The 19,453-nt window shown below is 36.3% G+C and overlaps 1 protein-coding gene across 1 annotated transcript in view; it reads left to right on the top strand.

Moving 5' to 3' along the window:
* LOC142335913 (phosphatidylinositol 3-kinase regulatory subunit alpha-like) overlaps window positions 1–19,453 on the top strand; it is a 63,045-nt gene that overhangs the window by 37,316 nt on the left and 6,276 nt on the right. The window contains exons 6-7 of the mRNA XM_075384296.1: window positions 14,367–14,947; window positions 17,223–17,458. Of these exons, the coding sequence (XP_075240411.1) occupies window positions 14,367–14,947; window positions 17,223–17,458 (817 nt within the window). The remainder of the gene's footprint in view (window positions 1–14,366; window positions 14,948–17,222; window positions 17,459–19,453) is intronic.

Here is a 19,453-nt window from a genome sequence, read left to right on the forward strand (position 1 = left end):
TAAATTGTCCCCGAATCTCAGAGATAATATCAGAAGCACAAGTACCCCCCTGTTATCTTCATTCAAATTTTCGTTCAACAAACAATCAATTATCAAATCACTGCGCGGAACGTAAAGCACGAATATTCTCACAGTGGACACAAAGTGATGCACAGAGAAGACACATCAACTTTAACAACCTATCTGTCAGACAACTTGAAGATATTCACTAGCTTGACTCCACTTTACGATCAACCTATTGTAATATTCAACAGAGTTCAGGATCCCTCTCCACCAATACAGAATAATTTTTCAAGTGATCACCAGAACCGATCGAACAATAAGCCAAACGCTGCACAACAACCTCGTTACAATTCGCTTTATAGCACAGCAGCACAACGTTATTTTGCAACCATTACTCTTTCTCCCGACGAGCTAGACAGCTTTAGAGCTTTCCTGCCCGTGATAGATAATTTCTATCACTTCCAACTGTACGTAAAAAATAAGCAGAGAGCTCGAGAACATCCGAATCAGTTCAATTATGGCTATGATCAAAGCAAACCAGAAGCCTATGCAGTCCCCCAAAGAGCAGCGAATCCCACGTTGGAAGCAATGGGCGGACAAAAAAGTTCCTCAATTTAGATTGAAGAAAACACCACCGGAACGTGAGCCATCACTAAAAGAGATGCCGAATGAGCTGCGGTTATATGTCTTGGAGCACCCCGAAGTTGAAAAAGTCTTCAATCAACCATCGTTCGAGGAAAATGACTCATCAACTGTTTGTTATAAACTCGAAATAAAAAGTCATATTAAAGGTTTCAATTTGTTTGAGTTCTGGTACATGAAACAGCTGCCCAGTGAATAATTCAAAAATTTAACATTCTATATCATTCTTGATTCAATTCACTTTTCAATTAATTATTTTTCTCCAATGAGTCAAAGGGACGAGGCTGACGCCGGTATCAGCAACTTAGTCTTTGATGTAAACAACAAGGAGAGGCCCCCATGGCGTTGTTGTTCAAATTCAACAGTGCCAAGGTCCGAAGTAATATTTTTTGTTCAAGTTAGTATCATTGTCTTAATGATCATTCTTTGCTTCTCTATGCTCTTTCTATTATCAGAAAGCTGTGAAGAGAAATCAATTTGGATTGCTCTCTTATCGAGTTTAGTTGGTTACATTTTACCTAATCCCAAACTATGAACAAAGTTATTCTTACACATGACAGGGTATTCATGTCAATTGTAGGACCAAGTGGTTGTGGTAAAACAGAACTCTTGTTTCGAATGCTAAAAGGTTCGACCTTTTATCCAAGCTTTGAAAAAATTTATTATTTTTACAAAGAGTTCCAATCACTTTTCAAAGATATGCAACGAGTTATACCAGGGATTGAGTTTCTAAAATACTCAGGCTTTGATATAAAAAACCTATCGCACTGTCTGCTTATCTATGACGATTCATGTGAAGAAATCTTCAACGACAAAGAGTTTGTAAAAATAGCTACCTCAGGACGTCATCGCAAATTACATGTTATATACGTCAAGCATAATTTGTTCCATCAAAGCAAATGGTTCAGAACCATTGATCTGAGTACAACACACCTAATATTATTCAAGTCGCTTCGTGACATTCAACAAATTGAATATCTTGGAAAACAGTTGAATTGTCTCCAACTGATAAAAGAAGCATACAAACTAGCAACTGCGGAGGCCTTTGGACATTTGATGATTGATGTCGACCCAAAAACCAGTCAGTGTTTACGTTTTTCATCGCAACTTATTGGACCGGATCCTTCTATTTTTTACATTTCGTCCCCTGAAGCAGTCATTACAACAATTACAAATGAAAAAGAAACATTTGCTTATGCTCAAGCAATGGGCAAATAAGAGGAATGAGAACACAGCTCAAATAAAAACCTTACATCAGGACGATTTCATTTGGTTCTTGAGTGAATGTGTGATGAACGTACTCTCTGGAGTTGTACCAATCAATAAAGTTGAATTTAAAAAATTTGAGAAACCACTACGTAAACTTGCAGACAGGCGAGTTGAAAAAAGAGAGAATCAAAATTTTTCGATCAGATTCTGGAATCCGTCTAATTAAACTGATTGCGTTACCTTGTATTGCGTTTCTGGAGCAAAATGCACACTGAAGAGTTTGTGCTAATTCCTCGTCAAATGTATGCGAATGAACAACCTCAAATTGCCCAACTTCTCAACAATAAAAATGTCAGAGAAAGCAAAACAAATATCACTATTGCAAAGAAGCAAGTCTCGACCTGCACCTTCTACCACGCAACAAGACACGCAACAGCAGACAGATAATATTTTGGAGAATGTCAAAGATGAGTTGAATGAGACTAGAGATGACAAAATTGATACAAAAATTTCAACTGAAATCAGGGAGCGAGTTTTGAGATATTAAACACCTTGACAGAAAAAAGTTTGAAAAAGCGAGCATAATATTGGAAAAAGTAGAAGAGTCAGAATCGCTATTGCTGGATCAGACATCAAGACTAGTGGTTAATAAGTCAAGCACGGGAATTCTTGTCGCAGACTTTCTTTACGATCTACAACAAACAACATCTAAGCTTTCACTTGAACATTACAAAATCCTGACTTTTCTAGATATCAGTTCACAATTAACTTGTAATACATACGCAAAAAAATTTCTTGCCTTATCACTAAACGAAAAGTTACAGTTGTTTGAGGATGAACCAGAAAACGAAGAATCAGGAGTCTCGAGAACAGAAGAATCAAAGGCTTCTGGCGACGATGAAGGAAGCTTTGAAGATGCAAAAGACGAAATCCAACCGTCTAGCTCGTGGACAAATTACTTCCTCTCACGTTAAACAATTGAACAATTTATACACAAAAGGTACTGCTGCTTTTGGTAGCATTGCTCACTTGAAGAAAGCCAGTGGTTTACCAAGATCCAAAGTGGTTCAATACCTTCAGTCGAAAGCCCCATACACAAAATACAGACAATTCAGAAAAACTTTTCCGAGACTAAAAGCTGTTGCATACAGAATAAACAAAATCTGGTCTGTCGATGTGGCGTATATGGATAAAATTGCCCAACACAACAATGGAGTCAAATATTTACTGGTGGCTGTTGATGTTTTATCGCGATACCTACGAGTGCAACCAATGAAGGCTTTATATGCAAAAGACGCTGTTGAAGCGTTAAAAAAAATGATAAAGCAGAAAAAACCAGAAAGGGTTTGGACAGACAAGGAATCCGAGTTTAAAGGTGAATTCAAAAAATTTTGTGAAAAGAAGGAGATTCATTTATATACAACCGAAAACGAAACCAAGTCGGCATTTGCTGAGAGGAATATTCGATCACTCAAAAACATTATTCACAAATACCTGGAGGAAAATTGGACTTGGACATATATTAAGGAATTGCCCCAGTTTGTAAATACTATAAACAGTCGTGCTAATCGTGTTACTCAACTTGCACCTAATAAAACTTTTAAAAAACATGAACCCTTTCTAGTATCCCTAGCAATTAGCACAAAAAAGTACAAGCCGAAATACGAAGAAGGAGACCTGGTTCGGATTGCAAAGCCAGACGAAATATTTAGGAAAGGTTATAAACAAAATTACACAGACGAAGTCTTCAGTATTCAAGGTTGCTACCCTCAGTCCACCAACATACAACCTTATAGACGCAAACAACGTTATAATTGAAGGTAAATTTTATGAACCAGAATTAGTCCAAGTGAACGTCATTCCTGTCGAAGACTAAACATGAGTATCAATAAAGAATTTACTATTGATTTGATATCGAATGCATCAATGGGAATTTTTACCAATAATACTATGGCCAAGTTTCGAAATCAACTTGCCCAACCATTACAGTTAGATGGAGATTGGCAAGTTGCCCTTGCCTCAATATCATTTCCATCAAACATCAATAATGTAAACTCAGCCGAAATAGTTGCGTATGTCAGTTCTGGCGCTGAACTTGATGCTTCACATAACCGCACCGGACAACTTCGAAGAATTCGCAAAGGTATATACAACAGTTCAGAAGAGCTTCTGGAAGAAATCGCTCAATTGAAACAATTTGACTATGATTTTGACACTGTAACGCAAAAGTTAGTTTTGAAATTTGGACCTAACGAAGGTTTGTCATTCGAAGATGAAGAAGTACCCAGTATTCTTGGTTTTAAAGGAATAAGAGATATTTCGAATCATGGTTTTATTCATATTGGTTACAAGTCAGAAAATGGAGGCAACTCTTTGAACCGACATGTTGGAGATTTTCCAGTTGATATTACTTGTGGATCACAGCTAATATTTGTATACATTGATATAATTGAACATCAGAACGTTGGTGATGTGAGAGCTCCGGTAATAAAAATCATTGAGTCTGAAAGACGTTTGAGAAACGGTAGCATAAACACAGTGACACCCATACACCACAAGTCGTACACAAATTTGGATTACAAGCCAATATTATCAAACAACATTCAGAACATCCAGGTAGAGTTGAGAAACGAAACTGGAAAACTAATTCCTTTTACTGGAACCGGAAAATTTATAGTCAGTTTAAAATTTCAAAAAATTATTTGATATGGAGGCATACTACAGCAATCAAGCATCTCAATCAATGCCTCATTTTTCCGGACATACAGACAAAGAGGCAGCGGTTTTGGAGCCCCTGCTGCAGGTATTGGAAGAGTTGCTCTGCCATTAGCACGCAAATTTCTCTGGCCCGCAGCGAAAAAGATTGGGCGTGACTTATTGGTTCAGGGAACACCAGAGTTAGTAGAAGTTGCAACCAAAAGAAAGTCAGCAAAACAAGCACTGAAAAGTACAGTAGCCAAAACAGCTCGCAAACAAATAGGTGGGTCTCTTCAATCACGTATTGCATCAGGTCGTAAAATAATTAGACGAAAAAGACGACAATACACGAGACCTCGCTCAAACCAAAAACAAAAAATCTCAACCAGAAGAATCATTTCTCGAAAACCCCGTCCAAAAAGGAGTCGTCTGGGTTTTTTCTCGCGAGTGAAAAATGCGAACTAATATTGTAATACCATCAGAAGCCACTCACAGTTCTTTCGACTTATTTGAAAAACCACCTTTGCTTGTAACATTTGATCAATCTTTCGAGCAAAAAACAGGACCGCTTTATTCGCCTTCAGGATCGTCATTGGAATTTGAAGTTGTTGGTGATCGCAACAATTTTATTGACTTGCAAAAAATTTACCTGGAGATCAAGTGTCGAATACTTCAAACAGATGGAACGGATTTGCGCTACACAGCTGGTGACGCAAATGCCAGTGATCTTCCATATTTTGCTAATAATATCCTTCATTCACTTTTCGCCGACTGTACTGTTTCTGCAAATGGTATCAAAATTTCAACAGCTAATGGACACTATGCACACAAAAGTTTCATGGAAACTGAATTCTCTCACGGTACAGACGCAAAGAAAACCTGAAGAGCCAATCAGAAGAGTCATTGTTGCATTATGCGTTGGCACAGCATTCATCGGTACCAACACCGCTAATCCATTCCATTATCAAAAATTTGGTTTAAGAGAGATAACGATTTATCGAAATGGTTTTGCAACGGCTGGAACTCCAATGTCAACAACTGACAACAAGAGGTTGTACTACAATTCAATGAGTGCATTAGCTTATGTAGAAAATGGCCACGGAATACCTCTGAGTGAGTTCGCAAACCATTATATAATGGTATTTGATCTGACCAGCACTCAAGAGGCAACTCATGACTTTATTCATCCAGAGCTTACAAATTCATCATTGTCTGTCGAACTCAAGTTTGATGCAGCGTTAGCTCATAACGTTGAAATATTTTTTCTTGGGGAAAAAGCATCTACGATCTACATTGACTCTGCAAGAAACGCATCCAAAAACGCTCTTCCCATGATCACATACTAATGGACGAAGACCAAATTCATCTTCAAGTGCAAAAGTGTAAACACCTCAAATTCAAATTCAGAGGGGTTTATGCCGCTGATAATTTTCCGCTGAACTTGCAAACCAACACATTTATTATTGTTAATGCATCACGATCCAACTATATTGGAACCCACTGGGTAGTGCTAGCTAAACGATTTGCATACCCAATAATATATTTTGCGGATCCATTGGCTCTACCCGTGACTACCTACAAGGATATTTTCAACCGTTTACAACAGTGTGAAGACTTGGAGATAATGATGGATATCATGGAACATAGAAGAGACATTCAGTCTCCATTGCAATCCTCAGACTCCCAGCTTTGTGGTTTATTTTGCATATATGTTCATTATTTTTATAGTGAGAAATTTCCATTCATACCTGATGTAAATGAATTAGAGTTGCTAGCTTTTGTAAAACATATGAAGTAAAAGTTAATTTAATTTTGAAACAACAACATTTTTTGAATATCAATTTTTACAAAATTGAAAGGTTATGAAAGAGTTTGATGTTTCTCGCACAAAACTTCCGTGGCCACTAAGCAGAATATCCATTATCTGATAAAGAGTTGATGAGTGTTCACCTAGCATAAGCTGGCAAAATCGTTTCAAAGTTACATCAGGGACTGTAGAAGAACGTTTGTTGGCCGCAAAAGTACTAATAGATTTCGCTGTTGTCTCACTCAAGGGTGCTGGAAGTTGTTTCTGGTTGTTCTTGGTAACTGCCGAAGTTGATTTTGAAAGGTACTCTATAGCAACATGTAGTCGTGAAATAATTGCACCACGTTTAACAAAGTCTTTTTGCGTAGGCTGAATAAGTAATTTGAAACAGTTAACGAGACACGGTATCACCGCAGGTACATAAAGAGAATCGAATATATTATCATCTTGTGAACCAAATTCATACATAACATGATGATTGGAGCCAAATGTGCAACCTTCGATAACTGTTGCAGATGAATGATAACCATAAGCATAATTTTCAATTGTTGTATTTTCAAGTTTTGGTTCCCTCTCACAAATATTGTACTTGAAACGTTTTTGAAATTTCTTGAAATATTCAGGACTGTTCTCATACATTGCCTCAACCATAACGAACAAAAAAGAAAAAGCTAATGAACAAACGTTGAAAGCATAAACAATGACAGGAAGTAAAAGGTTTAATAGAAATTATTCCGATTCCTCATTGACTGTTACAGATGTTTTTGGTATCTTCTTTTGGCGCTGAGTCGGTGTTTTGCCGGCCCGTTTTGCTGGACGTTTCGAGTCATCAGTTGAATCTGGTTTTAGAAGTGAGTTGATCAAGTCAACTGCTTGATCAAGCATTTGCTCTAGTTTTTCAATGTTCTGACATATCAACCGAAACTCTCGCGCTGAAAGTGTAATTTTTTGATTGAAATCCCAATCGACCTGTTCACTATCACGTTTGAACAATTTCAAGGATAAATAGGTGCCAGTGCTATGATAAGTCTTAACAGCAACCCTAACAAGCCGTTTTTCATTGAGCGAGAGATCCAAATGAAAGTCGCTGTACTCAGCATCCGTAGACAAAACATTACCCATAATGTTGCATATATTGAGACAAACTGTATCAAAGTAATCTGAAATGTTAAATGACTAATACATTACTGTTTGTTGGAATGTAAACAATTTCAAACCCCACGCCAACATGTTTAGACAAGATAACAGCTGAACAAACAAATCCCCCCTCCCTACGCGTGTAAACAAATTTATACTCCTCTATATCAGCTCTGATGTTTATACGAAATATGAACTTCAAAAGATCGGAAAAAATATACCCTGCTGAATCAAGACCCATTCAATGTCACAATTGTCCAAGGCAATTTAAAAATTTCCATTCACTAATGCAACATTGCCGGGCCAAGCATTATAAAGGCCATAGCAGAAAACAGTTTTACAAGTCCCGACCTTTAAATCTAAAAACTGACAAATTTTCATTAGCAATGGATAAATTAGCTCGCCTCCTTGAGTCTATTTATATTTCCCGAGGGAACCCCAATTCAACTTAGTTCAATATGACATAATTTTATTAATAGACTTGACGGAATAATGATGAAATTGCTAAGTCAAATAAACAAATCGGTGTGCAACAATTTTTCAATCTTTCCGCCATTGTTCTTTCTTGTTGTTCAATATAAGTTTTATCAAAATTCTTTAGTTCTTTGGCTCTTTATTACATTACTGCAAGTCTTTTGGTACACAACCTTCTTCTAGAATTTGCGTTTATCTTTGAACCTGCTTTTCTTTTCAGTTACATATCATACAAAAACAAGTTTTTATTTCTCTTGTTACTAGAATTGGCTCTAGACTCTGCAGTTAAGTCTTTATAAAATTTTCCTTCCAAAGAAAACTGCTTGTTTTGTTACCGTTTAAATCCGCAAAATCAGTAGAACACATCCCAACTGTTTATCCATCATCTGCAATATGGCTGCTGAATATTTAGAAATTGCAAAGACAAGTGAGCGAGGCACTCGAACCCTTGTGCGAATGTGTCACAACTTCAAAAATATTGTCCTTGTGCAGGAAAGCTTTGATGACAAGACAGAATTATGGCACATAAAAAACAGCTTTATTGTTCCAGTTAATTACATTGAACCAATACTTGAATACACAAAACAGAACGGTTTATTTCAACTAACAAAAACGCCAGAAAAATCACCAAGACAAGAAGAGTCTCCGTATGCTCATCGATATTATGGATGTATTACTCCCATTCAAACAAAAAAGCAGGATGTGAAAAAATTCGCAAAGCGAACAAGAAAACTTTTTGCAGACTATGATCATGACTGCATTGAAATCTGGGAGAATCAATTGGGGCAGCTAGAGGAAGTTGAGCAAATATCTGGTTTTTGGAATTTTGATCAGTCGCCATGTGATGAAACAAAAACCCCGGAAAGCCTCCCGTTGCTTGCCAACAATTTTTCTGATGATGTCAGTATCGATGAAACACCTCCTTTGAGCCAATGTTATGCCCCCGTCAAGAAGGTCATCAAGTTATCTCGACTCTAAAAGACAGCAAAACTCTTTAAACTCGTTGTACATATTGTATTTGTTGCTTTTCACAATGTTTGAGCATGATAACTTTGTTAGCACCTTGAAACCAGTTCTTAATTCAACTTTAATTAAAGATTTATCTTAACACTAGACAAATATTGTGAGACAGAATTAAACGCTGCTGAAAAACTCAAGACATTGACCAAACAAGTGTGCGAAACAATGTTTTAAACAAATGAGCGAAAAGAGACTAGGTTGAAATGAACCCAGCTGAAGCTTGGATTGTAGTGAAATCACAGTTAACAACCAATAAACATTTTTTATCAGATAGTTTTACACCTTACCAAAATTAGGGTAGACAAATAAAAAGTAAAACTTTGAATTCAATATCACCTGTTTTAAACCAACAAAAAGTCGAAAAAAAACCCGTTGAGCATATAAATCTATGTGTTGTTTACACAACAGTCTGAGAGTTGTGTTCCCTTCTACTGCTGTTTGCGGAGCAGTAGCTTTCTGTTGCAAAAGTATCCAAAAAAGACGCGCACTCTGATTGGATGAAACAAATTTAAACTACAGTTTGCCCGACAATAAAATTCGTACATTTGCTTTTTGCCTTAACCTGAAATTCACTTGATTGAAAAACTTTAACTCTTTTCATTTCATCATAATTTTATAGTTTTTTTTGCGTTCCTATTCTTTCTGCTTTTCTCCTGTTTACAATGAACGCTGAAACGTGTACAATTTGACGGAAAAAACTCGTAGATAAGCGCAGCCTCCGACGTCATATGCAAACAATTCATAAACAATACGTCCAAACCAACCGATTCGAGTGCGATGAACGTGTGTTTGCTCACAAAAAAATTTTAGAACTCGAAACGCATCGTTCTTTTGATGTTTACATAAAACAAGAGAAGCTGTAACTGGTTAAATACTTGCTCACCACAACATTTTATTTCTTCCTTTCTTGGACCGAGTTTAATTGCATGTAAACAAATTTCGTACCTGACGCCTACATTTCTGGACAGTGCTAAACTTGTTCAAACAAAATTTAAGCGGTGCAAGCGTTCTTCTAATGTTTACATAAAACAAGAGAAGTTGTACTGGTTAAATACATGCTCACCATAACAGTTTAATTCTGGCTTGCTTAAGCAGAGTTTACTTGCTTGTATACAAATTGCGCTGCTTGACGCCTACATGTATGGACAGTGGTACATTGAACAAACAAAAGTTGAGCAGCTTCAGCTTTTCTTTCAATTGTAAACAAAACAGGGGAAGCTGTAACTGGTTCAAAATTTACTCGTGTTAACGGTTTGTTTTTGTCTTGCGTGAAGATGGAAGTTCAGAAAAAGACTCAAATTAGAAAAATATAAAAAAGTTTATCCTGCTGCCAAAGCCATTCAATGTCACAATTGTCCAAGGCAGTTCGGCACCTTCCATTCCTTGATGCAACACCGCCGCGCTAAGCACTATAAGACATATTTCAGAAAACAATGTCAGAAGTACCAACCAACGCAAATAAAGTCAACGGCAAGTTGTTTTTCATCAACAACGGATAAGCTGGTTCGGCTCACGGAAACTGTTTTATACATATCAAAAGAAAAATTAGCGCGCTCATAGAAAACCTTACAATAAGAGATGACATAATTCTATTTTTAGACATGATGCAAAGATTATGCATTCCAAACAAATAAACAAATCATTCTATTCATAACGCTTATCATTCCGTCATTTTGCAGTTCCTATTTATCGATTTCGTAATTGAAATTCAACTCTATCCGATTTGACAAAATTTTTCACCGTTATAATTGATAAACTTGTCCAGTTTGCTTTTTCACTACAAAGATATTATTTCGAGAATTGATATTCAGTTTCCAGTTACAAACCACATACTGCTGAAAAGGTTTTTTTCTGAAAATTATGGCCGCTGAATATTTAGAAATAAAAAACCAACGATTCTCAAACTTGAACACTGGTTCGTACATGCCACAATTACAAGACTGTCGCATTGGTGAAGGAAACGTTCGATGAAAACACGGAATTATGGCGCAGTGATAACAGCTTTATTATCCCCGTAAATTATATCAAACCAATCGTCGATAAGATATGTGTGTATAATTTATGTTACCTCTCAGTGATAAAACTTTCTCATGAATGAGCTTGATGTCTTTTGTTCCTATTGTGTTCATTATTTACTGTTTACTGAACGTGAGCGTTTAGAGTTTTTGTTTATAAATCTTTCAATTCTGACTGGTTGTCAACTCGAATAATAAATCCAGCACTGCGATTGGTCAATTTATTTTGGAAAGTGGTGTGACCCTGAACATGTTTGAGCAAGATCCGATGACTCTCCAATTATTATATCATCTATCATTTTATACATCTACTAACAGGTTAGTTATTATTTTTTTTGTCCCATTTATGTATGCATTTATGGTCATAAGTGATTATGACCATAATTGTGCACATAATTACGTGAAAAGTTATTTCCTTGTACAACTCTGGTTTTTTATCAATGTGTATATTTATGTATGTATGTGTATGAATGTATGTATGTATGTATATATGTATGTGTGTGTGTATTTATGTATGTATGTATGTACGTATGTATGTATGTATGTATGTATGTATGTATGTATGTATGTATGTATGTATGTATGTATGTATGTATGTATGTATATATGTATGTGTGTGTGTATTTATGCATGTATGTATGTACGTATGTATGTATGTATGTATGTATGTATGTATGTATGTATGTATGTATGTATGTATGTATGTATGTATGTATGTATGTATGTATGTATGTATGTATGTATGTATGTATGAATGTATGTATGTATGTATGTATGTATGTATGTATATATGTATGTGTGTGTGTATTTATGTATGCATGTATGTACGTATGTATGTATGTATGTATGTATGTATGTATGTATGTATGTATGTATGTTTGTTTGTATGTATGTATGTATGTATGTATGTATGTATGTATTTATGTATGTCTGTCTGTATGTCTGTCTGTATGTCTGTCTGTATGTATGTATGTATGTATGTATGTATGTATGTATGTATGTATGTATGTATGTATGTATTTATGTATGTATGTATGTATGTATGTATGTATGTATGTATATGTGTATGCATGTTTGTATATGCATATATGTAGTTTTGTATGATGTATGCAAGTTCCTATATATGAGTGTATATATATATATATATATACATATATATATATATATATATAAACAAATGGATGTATATAGGTACTTATTTATATATTTATTATTGATCTCTCTATGTTTTTAGGTGTTCATAATTGTAAGTTTGTATTAAAGCAGGATGGCGCAGGGGAAGCGAGCTGGGCCCATAACCCAGAGGTCGGTAGATCAAAACTATCTCCTGCTCAATCTTTTTACGTAAATTTATAGATTTTTTTGTATGCATATATATACTGCAGTTGAAATATTTTGCTTAAATCGGAGGTTGTGTTTGGGTGTGGCTGGTGTGGGTGCGTGGCTCGTGTGTGTGTGTGTGTGTTTGGGTGTGTGTGTGGTTGTGTGTTTGTGCATGCGTGGTTGTGTGTGTGTGGTGATTGTAATTGGCTGATGTTTAGCGGAGTGTTTGGGCTGTGTCAGGGAGACGAATGTTTATCACACCAAACGTGTTTCACAACTTCTCATATTGATTAAAAGTGAAATAGCGTTGAAAATTTTCCTAAATTTTGGACCCCATTTTCCAAAAAATTTTACAAGTTATTGTCCCCCTATGGGACCAAAATTTCAGTTTTTGAAAAAAGTGTTTCCGACAATTTTTTTCACTTACAAAACATGTTCAACAACATTTCACATTGATTTAGACCAAAATATGGACAAAAATTTGTTAGACCTCATTTTTCAAAATATTTTACAAGTTCTGGTTGCCTTTAGGGCGCGAAATTTCAATTTTTGGAAAAAAGTTTCCGACAACTTTATTTACTCACAAAACATGTTTCACAACATTTCAGGTTGATTGAAGCCAAAAAATTGACAAAAATTTTTTCGAACCAATTTTTCAAAATTTTTTACAAGTTATTGTCCCCTATCGGACCAAAATTTCAGTTTTTGAAAAAAGTGTTTCCGACAATTTTTTTTCACTTACAAAACATGTTTCACAACATTTCACGTTGATTGAAGCCAAAAACTCGACAAAAAATTTTTCGAACCAATTTTTCAAAATTTTTTACGTTATTGTCCACCTATGGGACGAAAATTTCAATTTTTGAAAAAGTGTTTTCGACAATTTTTTCACTCACAAAACATGTTTCACAACATTTCACGTTGATTGAAGCCAAAAACTCGACAAAAATTTTTTCGAACCAATTTTTCAAAATTTTTTACGTTATTGTCCCCTATGGGACCAAAATTTCAATTTTTGAAAAAAGTGTTTCCGACAAATTTTTTCACTCACAAAACATGTTCAACAACATTTCACATTGATTTAGACCAAAATATGGACAAAAATTTGTTAGACCTCATTTTTCAAAATATTTTACAAGTTCTGGTTGCCTTTAGGGCGCGAAATTTCAATTTTTGAAAAAATGTTTCCGACAACTTTATTTACTCACAAAACATGTTTCACAACATTTCAGGTTGATTGAAGCCAAAAAATTGACAAAAATTTTTTCGAACCAATTTTTCAAAATTTTTTTACAAGTTATTGTCCCCTATCGGACCAAAATTTCAATTTTTGAAAAAAGTATTTCCGACAACTTTTTTTACTCACAAAACATGTTTCATAACATTTCACATTGATTAAAGCCAAAAAATCATCAAAAAGTTTTTTTACCTTATTTTTCAAAAAATTTTACAAGTGTTTGTCCACCCTCATATGAGATAAAAAAATTTTCTCAAAAATTGCATTTCGGCGAAAAAAAATAGGGGGGACATTTTTTGCAATTGGTCAAAAAAGTTAAGTGTCCCACCCCGTTGTAGTCGGGCACAGAAAATGGCGTTGCAAAAATTGTCCGTCCCCCCGTTGAGGTTCCTGTCAGCTTTTTATACTACTGGTATCGCCGAGTAGACAAGATAGTTCTCTCAGAGACTTTCGACTTAATAGACTCTGAGTATTTGATCCACCGAAACTGTTTTGTAGACACAAATTCATGCTAAGAAGTGTGGTTCTTTGAGTTTGACAACACCCCCCCCCCCTCTCCTTCACTCGCACCACCCCCGGCCGCGCTCACCTCCACGCCCCTTCAATTAAGCTAAAGCTAGCGTCCCTAAACCGTAGCTAGCTACTGACGAATTCAGTCGTTTGAAAACTATTCGCTCGACTGTAGGGTTATGTTCACTTTTCGCAAATAACTTTTGGCTATTTTTGGTAGTAAAAACTCATCTATAACAGCCTGGTTCGTTAGATCTGACGATCATTTTGCTTAAAACGATGCCTGTTTCAGATGTCTACATTCAGTTTAACTCTCTCGATGCCCAGCCGCCTTTGGATCCAAAGCAAGGTCGAAATGGTAACTACGAACGAATGTCTCAACCCTCAATGGAGAGAGACGGCACTAGTGTACTCAGTAGTCCCATCATGACCAAAAACACCAAAGTGGAAAACCTCCCGGAGTATAAACTCATCCAGGAACTTCCCTACTACTGGACTGGTATCAGCAAAGACCAGGAAAAAATGTTGACGGAGAACGAAAACATTGGCAACTTTATTTTGAGGAAATCGAGCAGCGACCCGGCAGCTTTTACACTGGTTGTAAAGAGCTATGATTTCAATTATATGGTACAAATTCGCAACTATTTCACTCCCGACGATGGCTGGGGTATAGCTGCCCACGCGCCAAAGTTCACATCCATACCTGATCTAATACAGCATTACCAGTCGCATGATTTGTCAACATCGCCCTATTTGCAACATGTCAATACCTCTATGACTGGGGAAGACAACTCGCGTGGGTCGATGGAGTCATTGAACTCTTCGCAGACTAAATATTCCTTCATACGGCTCAGAGAATCAATTAATAGAGATGTAAGTTCACTTTGATATTTTGCCCTAACCCGCCCAGTCATGCCATCCTTGAACCAATTGTCCAATTCAATCGGAAAAATTTGGGACAGTTAGCTGTAGTGGCCGAAAACATTGTTCACACTGTTGTGCTGGCCAAAAATTTAATTGATTATTAATAGCTCTCAACGGCTATCATTTAGGCGCTCTCTTTTTTACAGTTCAAAGAATTTGAATTGTATTGGGGCGCTGTCTTTTTTACAGATCTGTTCACACATTTTCATGATTTTTGAAGTCAAGTTAGAGTAGTGATTGTGTTCACGCCGAAACAGGAAGTGGAGCAAAAAAGCGAGCGGTTTTGCGGCGTGAAATTTTAAAGTAGTGCAAGAAAACGTGCGTTCTCATTATAGTGATTTTTGTTCACATGCAGCATTTCGATCTTGATTTTACTGTTTTTTCAATTTTTTGGATCGTTTTTTTAATAGTTTTTCCAATCCATTCAAAGTTCATTCTAAGCCTAGTTTTATGTTTGAACCAGATTTCTCTTTCTCGCTAATGGGTTTTTTGTTCGCATGCGACGTTTTGACATTGATTTTGAGTTTTTTTCAAAATTGTTTATATGATTTTTTAAAAATGTTTTTCCATTTCTCTCATAGTCCGTTCTAGGTCTAGTTTTTGTTTAGTTAATGGAAATTCTGTCCTATGTTTTTTCATTCGCTTTACCTTTTGATCCCGTTTTTCGTTTTACATCAGTCACGACTTTCACTTTTGATTTCTGACTTAGCTCACTCACTGTTTCAACTGAAAGGTTTTTAAGTCGTTTCACATAATGAATTCCACAAGATGGTGAACACAGTCAAGGTCATAAGAACAAAATCAAAAGAGATGGGATAAACCGATTAAGCCCGGTCATTAAGTCATTGAGAATTAGGTTATCAAAGTTCATTAGTGTTTGGTAGCTGACATTGGTGGTAAGCTTATTAGCTTTCAGTTTAGAAGCTGAATTAAGTATAGTTTTAGAATCCCACTCAAACTGCACGCTGAATTCGAACACTTTTTGACGCTGAAAAAAATAGAAAAAAAATTGGTAAATTTATCTTTTTTTTCTTTTTCTGTTTCAATCCCGATGTTCGTCAACGGCGGCTATTTACCGGCAATCTGCCGGCTATGATTTAATAGCCGCCGTCAGCCTCTCAAGGGCTATTTTTTAGGCGCTCCTCTTTTTTAAAAAAATTCGCTTTACCTTTTGATCAGGTTTTTCGTTTTACCTAAGTCACGATTTTCACGCTTGACTTGACTAACTTCACTCACTGTTTCAACTGAATGGTTTTTAAATCCCTTCACTCAATGAATTACGCAAGATAGTGAATACGGTCAAAGTCAAAAGAGCAAAATTAAATAAAACGGGATAAACATATGAAGCCCGGTCTTTAAATCATATTGCATTAGGATATCAAAGTCCATTAAGGTGATTGCTAGCTGGCATTAGAAATATGCTTAATAGCCTTCCGTTTTAGAAGCTGAACTAAGCGGAATTTTTGAATTTAACCGAATATTCAGAATCTACACACCAAATAAGATCACTTTGACTCTTAGAAAAATTCCGCCATTTTGTATCTCTTAATTTTTTTCCTGATTCCTTTCCAATATGCGTCGAGCGGGTCAACGGTGCCTATTTTCCGGCAATTTGCCGACAATGTTTTGTCAATAAAAGTTTTGAACGGAAAGAATCTGAGTAGAACCAAAAGTATTTTGGTGGAAAAATTCGGATAGATCACAGAGCAAGTGCTTGTCACTTCTTAGGCTTTGCTGTTTGTTTGTATCCAAGTGCTGCAAATATAGTGATATATTGATTAGATGTGGATGGGATGGAATTATTAAAGCGTGATAATACTCTTTCAAGTACACATAACAGCCCTTTTATTAAATCACTAGACCGCTGCCATCCTTTACTCTATACATTATTCAGCCTGAAAATATCAATAATAGATTAGTGTTTGCAGTCATGTCTACTTTCCCTCTCTTATGTTGTACTTGGAGCAATTTTTAAAACTAACGGGTCAGTTTTTCATGCTGTCATCGAAGCATTTGAAAATGCTTTGAATTTTAAAAGAGATTTTTCGCTCGGCTACATAATTTTGATTCATTTCACGACGACAAATTAGACTCCTGTTTTCATGCTAGTGCTAGTTTTTTGTATCCTATATATGAAAAGATCTACATTTCAAGAACTTGCCATGGTCGTGTAGATTATTTGAAGGAAGTCTTTAATTTTTGTGACCATGGAATGCTTGTTTAGCTCCGGGACGACATGAGTCTTACAAAGCAAAAGTTGGTGACGGATTCGGTGGAGGTGGTGGAACACGAGAAGAGGATTGGAGATCTGAAGCGGAATCTGTCCTTCATCAAAGACAGCGAGATCCCCTACCATGCAAAGAGAAAGGAGGCTTTGGCTAAACTGTGTAAACAGCTGAGAGGACAGTTCGATCTACTGGGAACTGGGGCGAGAAATCTGAGGAACGAAGACAAGAGAAGGTGAGGACACAAAGATGTGTTTCAAAATTTTTGTTTTATAACGTCGTTTAAGTTACGTCGTAACTTCCTTCTGCGTCCAAGTAGCTGTGCAAGCAAAAATGTTCCCTTCGTATTTTGATTTGAAAAATTCTGAAATTAATAAATATTGACGTTAATTTTATATATAGGCTGTCTGCATTAATTAATAGCCACCGTCAGCCTCTCAACGGCTATTATTTAGGCGTTCTCCTTTTTATTACAATTCAAAGATCTGTTCACAAATTTTCACGATTTTTGAAGTCAAATTGGAGTGATGATTATGGTCACGCCGAAACAGGAAGTGAAGAGAAAAAACGACTGGCTGTGCGGCGTGACATTTTTTCGCTCTAATATTATAGTTGAATGAGACAATGGTGTATGAACAAAAAATTTCGCTTTCTCGCTCGTGTTTTTTCCACATGCGGCATTGTGACGTTGATTTAAACTTTTTTCAATTTTTTTATAGCCGATAAGCGATAGCGGCTATTATTGGTGACATCGTGGTTTTTTCTTTTTAATTCGTGGTCTCCGTTGATGATTCTTGTGACCTGACTTTTTCAATTTCAGTGATTTCTACTGCTCTGCAGTTGAACTTGTGCGTGACGTCGTTTGTACTACTTTTAGGTCTATTTCGTGACGTAACTCACTAAAAAAATAACTTCTGAACTCGCGTAATGAACTTTTTATAGCTGCGAAGCTGTAAGTTGAGCGTAGCTATATTGCGGTGCTCTTGGTTTTACAATTCAAAGAATTTGAATTGTATTGGGGCGCTGTCTTTTTTTTATGATCTGTTCACACATTTTCATGAGTTTTGAAGTCCAATTGGAGTACTGATTTTGGTCACGCCGAAACAGGAAATGGAGCGAAAAAGCGAGTGGTTTTGCTGCGTGAATTTTTTTTCGCTCTAAATTTAAAGTAGAGTGAGAAAACGGTGTTTGAACAAAAAGTCGCTTTCTCGCTAGTGGTTTTTTTGTTCACATGCGGTAATTTCACTTTGATTTTTACTGTTTTTTCGATTTTTTTGGATTGGATTTTTTTCTAAATGGTTTTCCCAATCCATTCATAGTCCGTTCTAGGCCTAGTTTTCTGTTTAGTCAATGAAAATTCTTCGAATTGTACGTCAGGACTTGTCCTGCTATGTTTTTTGTTTCGTCGTCTGACGCTCTTTTTCGTTTTAATTTTGTTCACACATCAAAGCTGAAAGTCAAATTTTCTGAATGACTTCTTCCTCTCACTAACGGTGTTTGCGTGTGTGACGTCATGTGTCTTTACCGAGCGTATGTGTCCGAAAAATGACACTTCGAATCTAACCAAAAAGTCGAGTGGTCTATTAAAGGACTTGCGGTCAATCTGTCTATCGTATTTCTTTAATTGTTTCGATTCATGGAAGGCCACAAGCGTCTATCGCGGCTCTTTTCCGGCAATCTGACGGCTTTGTTTTTGATCCGATTTTTTATAAATGGTTCTGTAAATTCTTTCATAGTCTCTTATAGCCCTAGTTTTTTGCTTATTCAATGGAAATTCTTCGATTGTAGTGAGTGCGGTCAAAGTCAAAAGAGCAAAATCAAAAGAAACGGGATGAACATGATCAAGCCCGTTCATTAAGTCATTATGCACTCGGTTACCAAAGTTCATCAAGGTGATTGCTAGCTGACCATTAGCATTATGCTTAAGAGCCTTCAGTTTAGAAGCTGAATTAAAGGAATCTAACCGAATAGACTTAATTCATTCCCAAATTGCGTCAAGCGGGTCAACGGTAGCTAATTTCAGCCAATTTGCTCTAGAAGGAAATTTGCTGTTTTTATTTGCTCTGGAAGGAAATTTGAAGCGATTAAGGCGAACTTGTCTTTTGCAACGTTTTTGATTGACCGTTTTGTCTTTTCAAGTTGCTTTTGCGCCCTTGAATGTTTTTCCTTTGCGTGATCAAGCGCCCATCCCCCGACTTATGCAGGCTGCAATGGATTATTGCCCCCCCCC

This window comes from Convolutriloba macropyga, chromosome 3 (assembly GCF_964194025.1).
Source record: "Convolutriloba macropyga chromosome 3, txConMacr16.3, whole genome shotgun sequence".
NCBI lineage: Eukaryota > Metazoa > Xenacoelomorpha > Acoela > Convolutidae > Convolutriloba > Convolutriloba macropyga.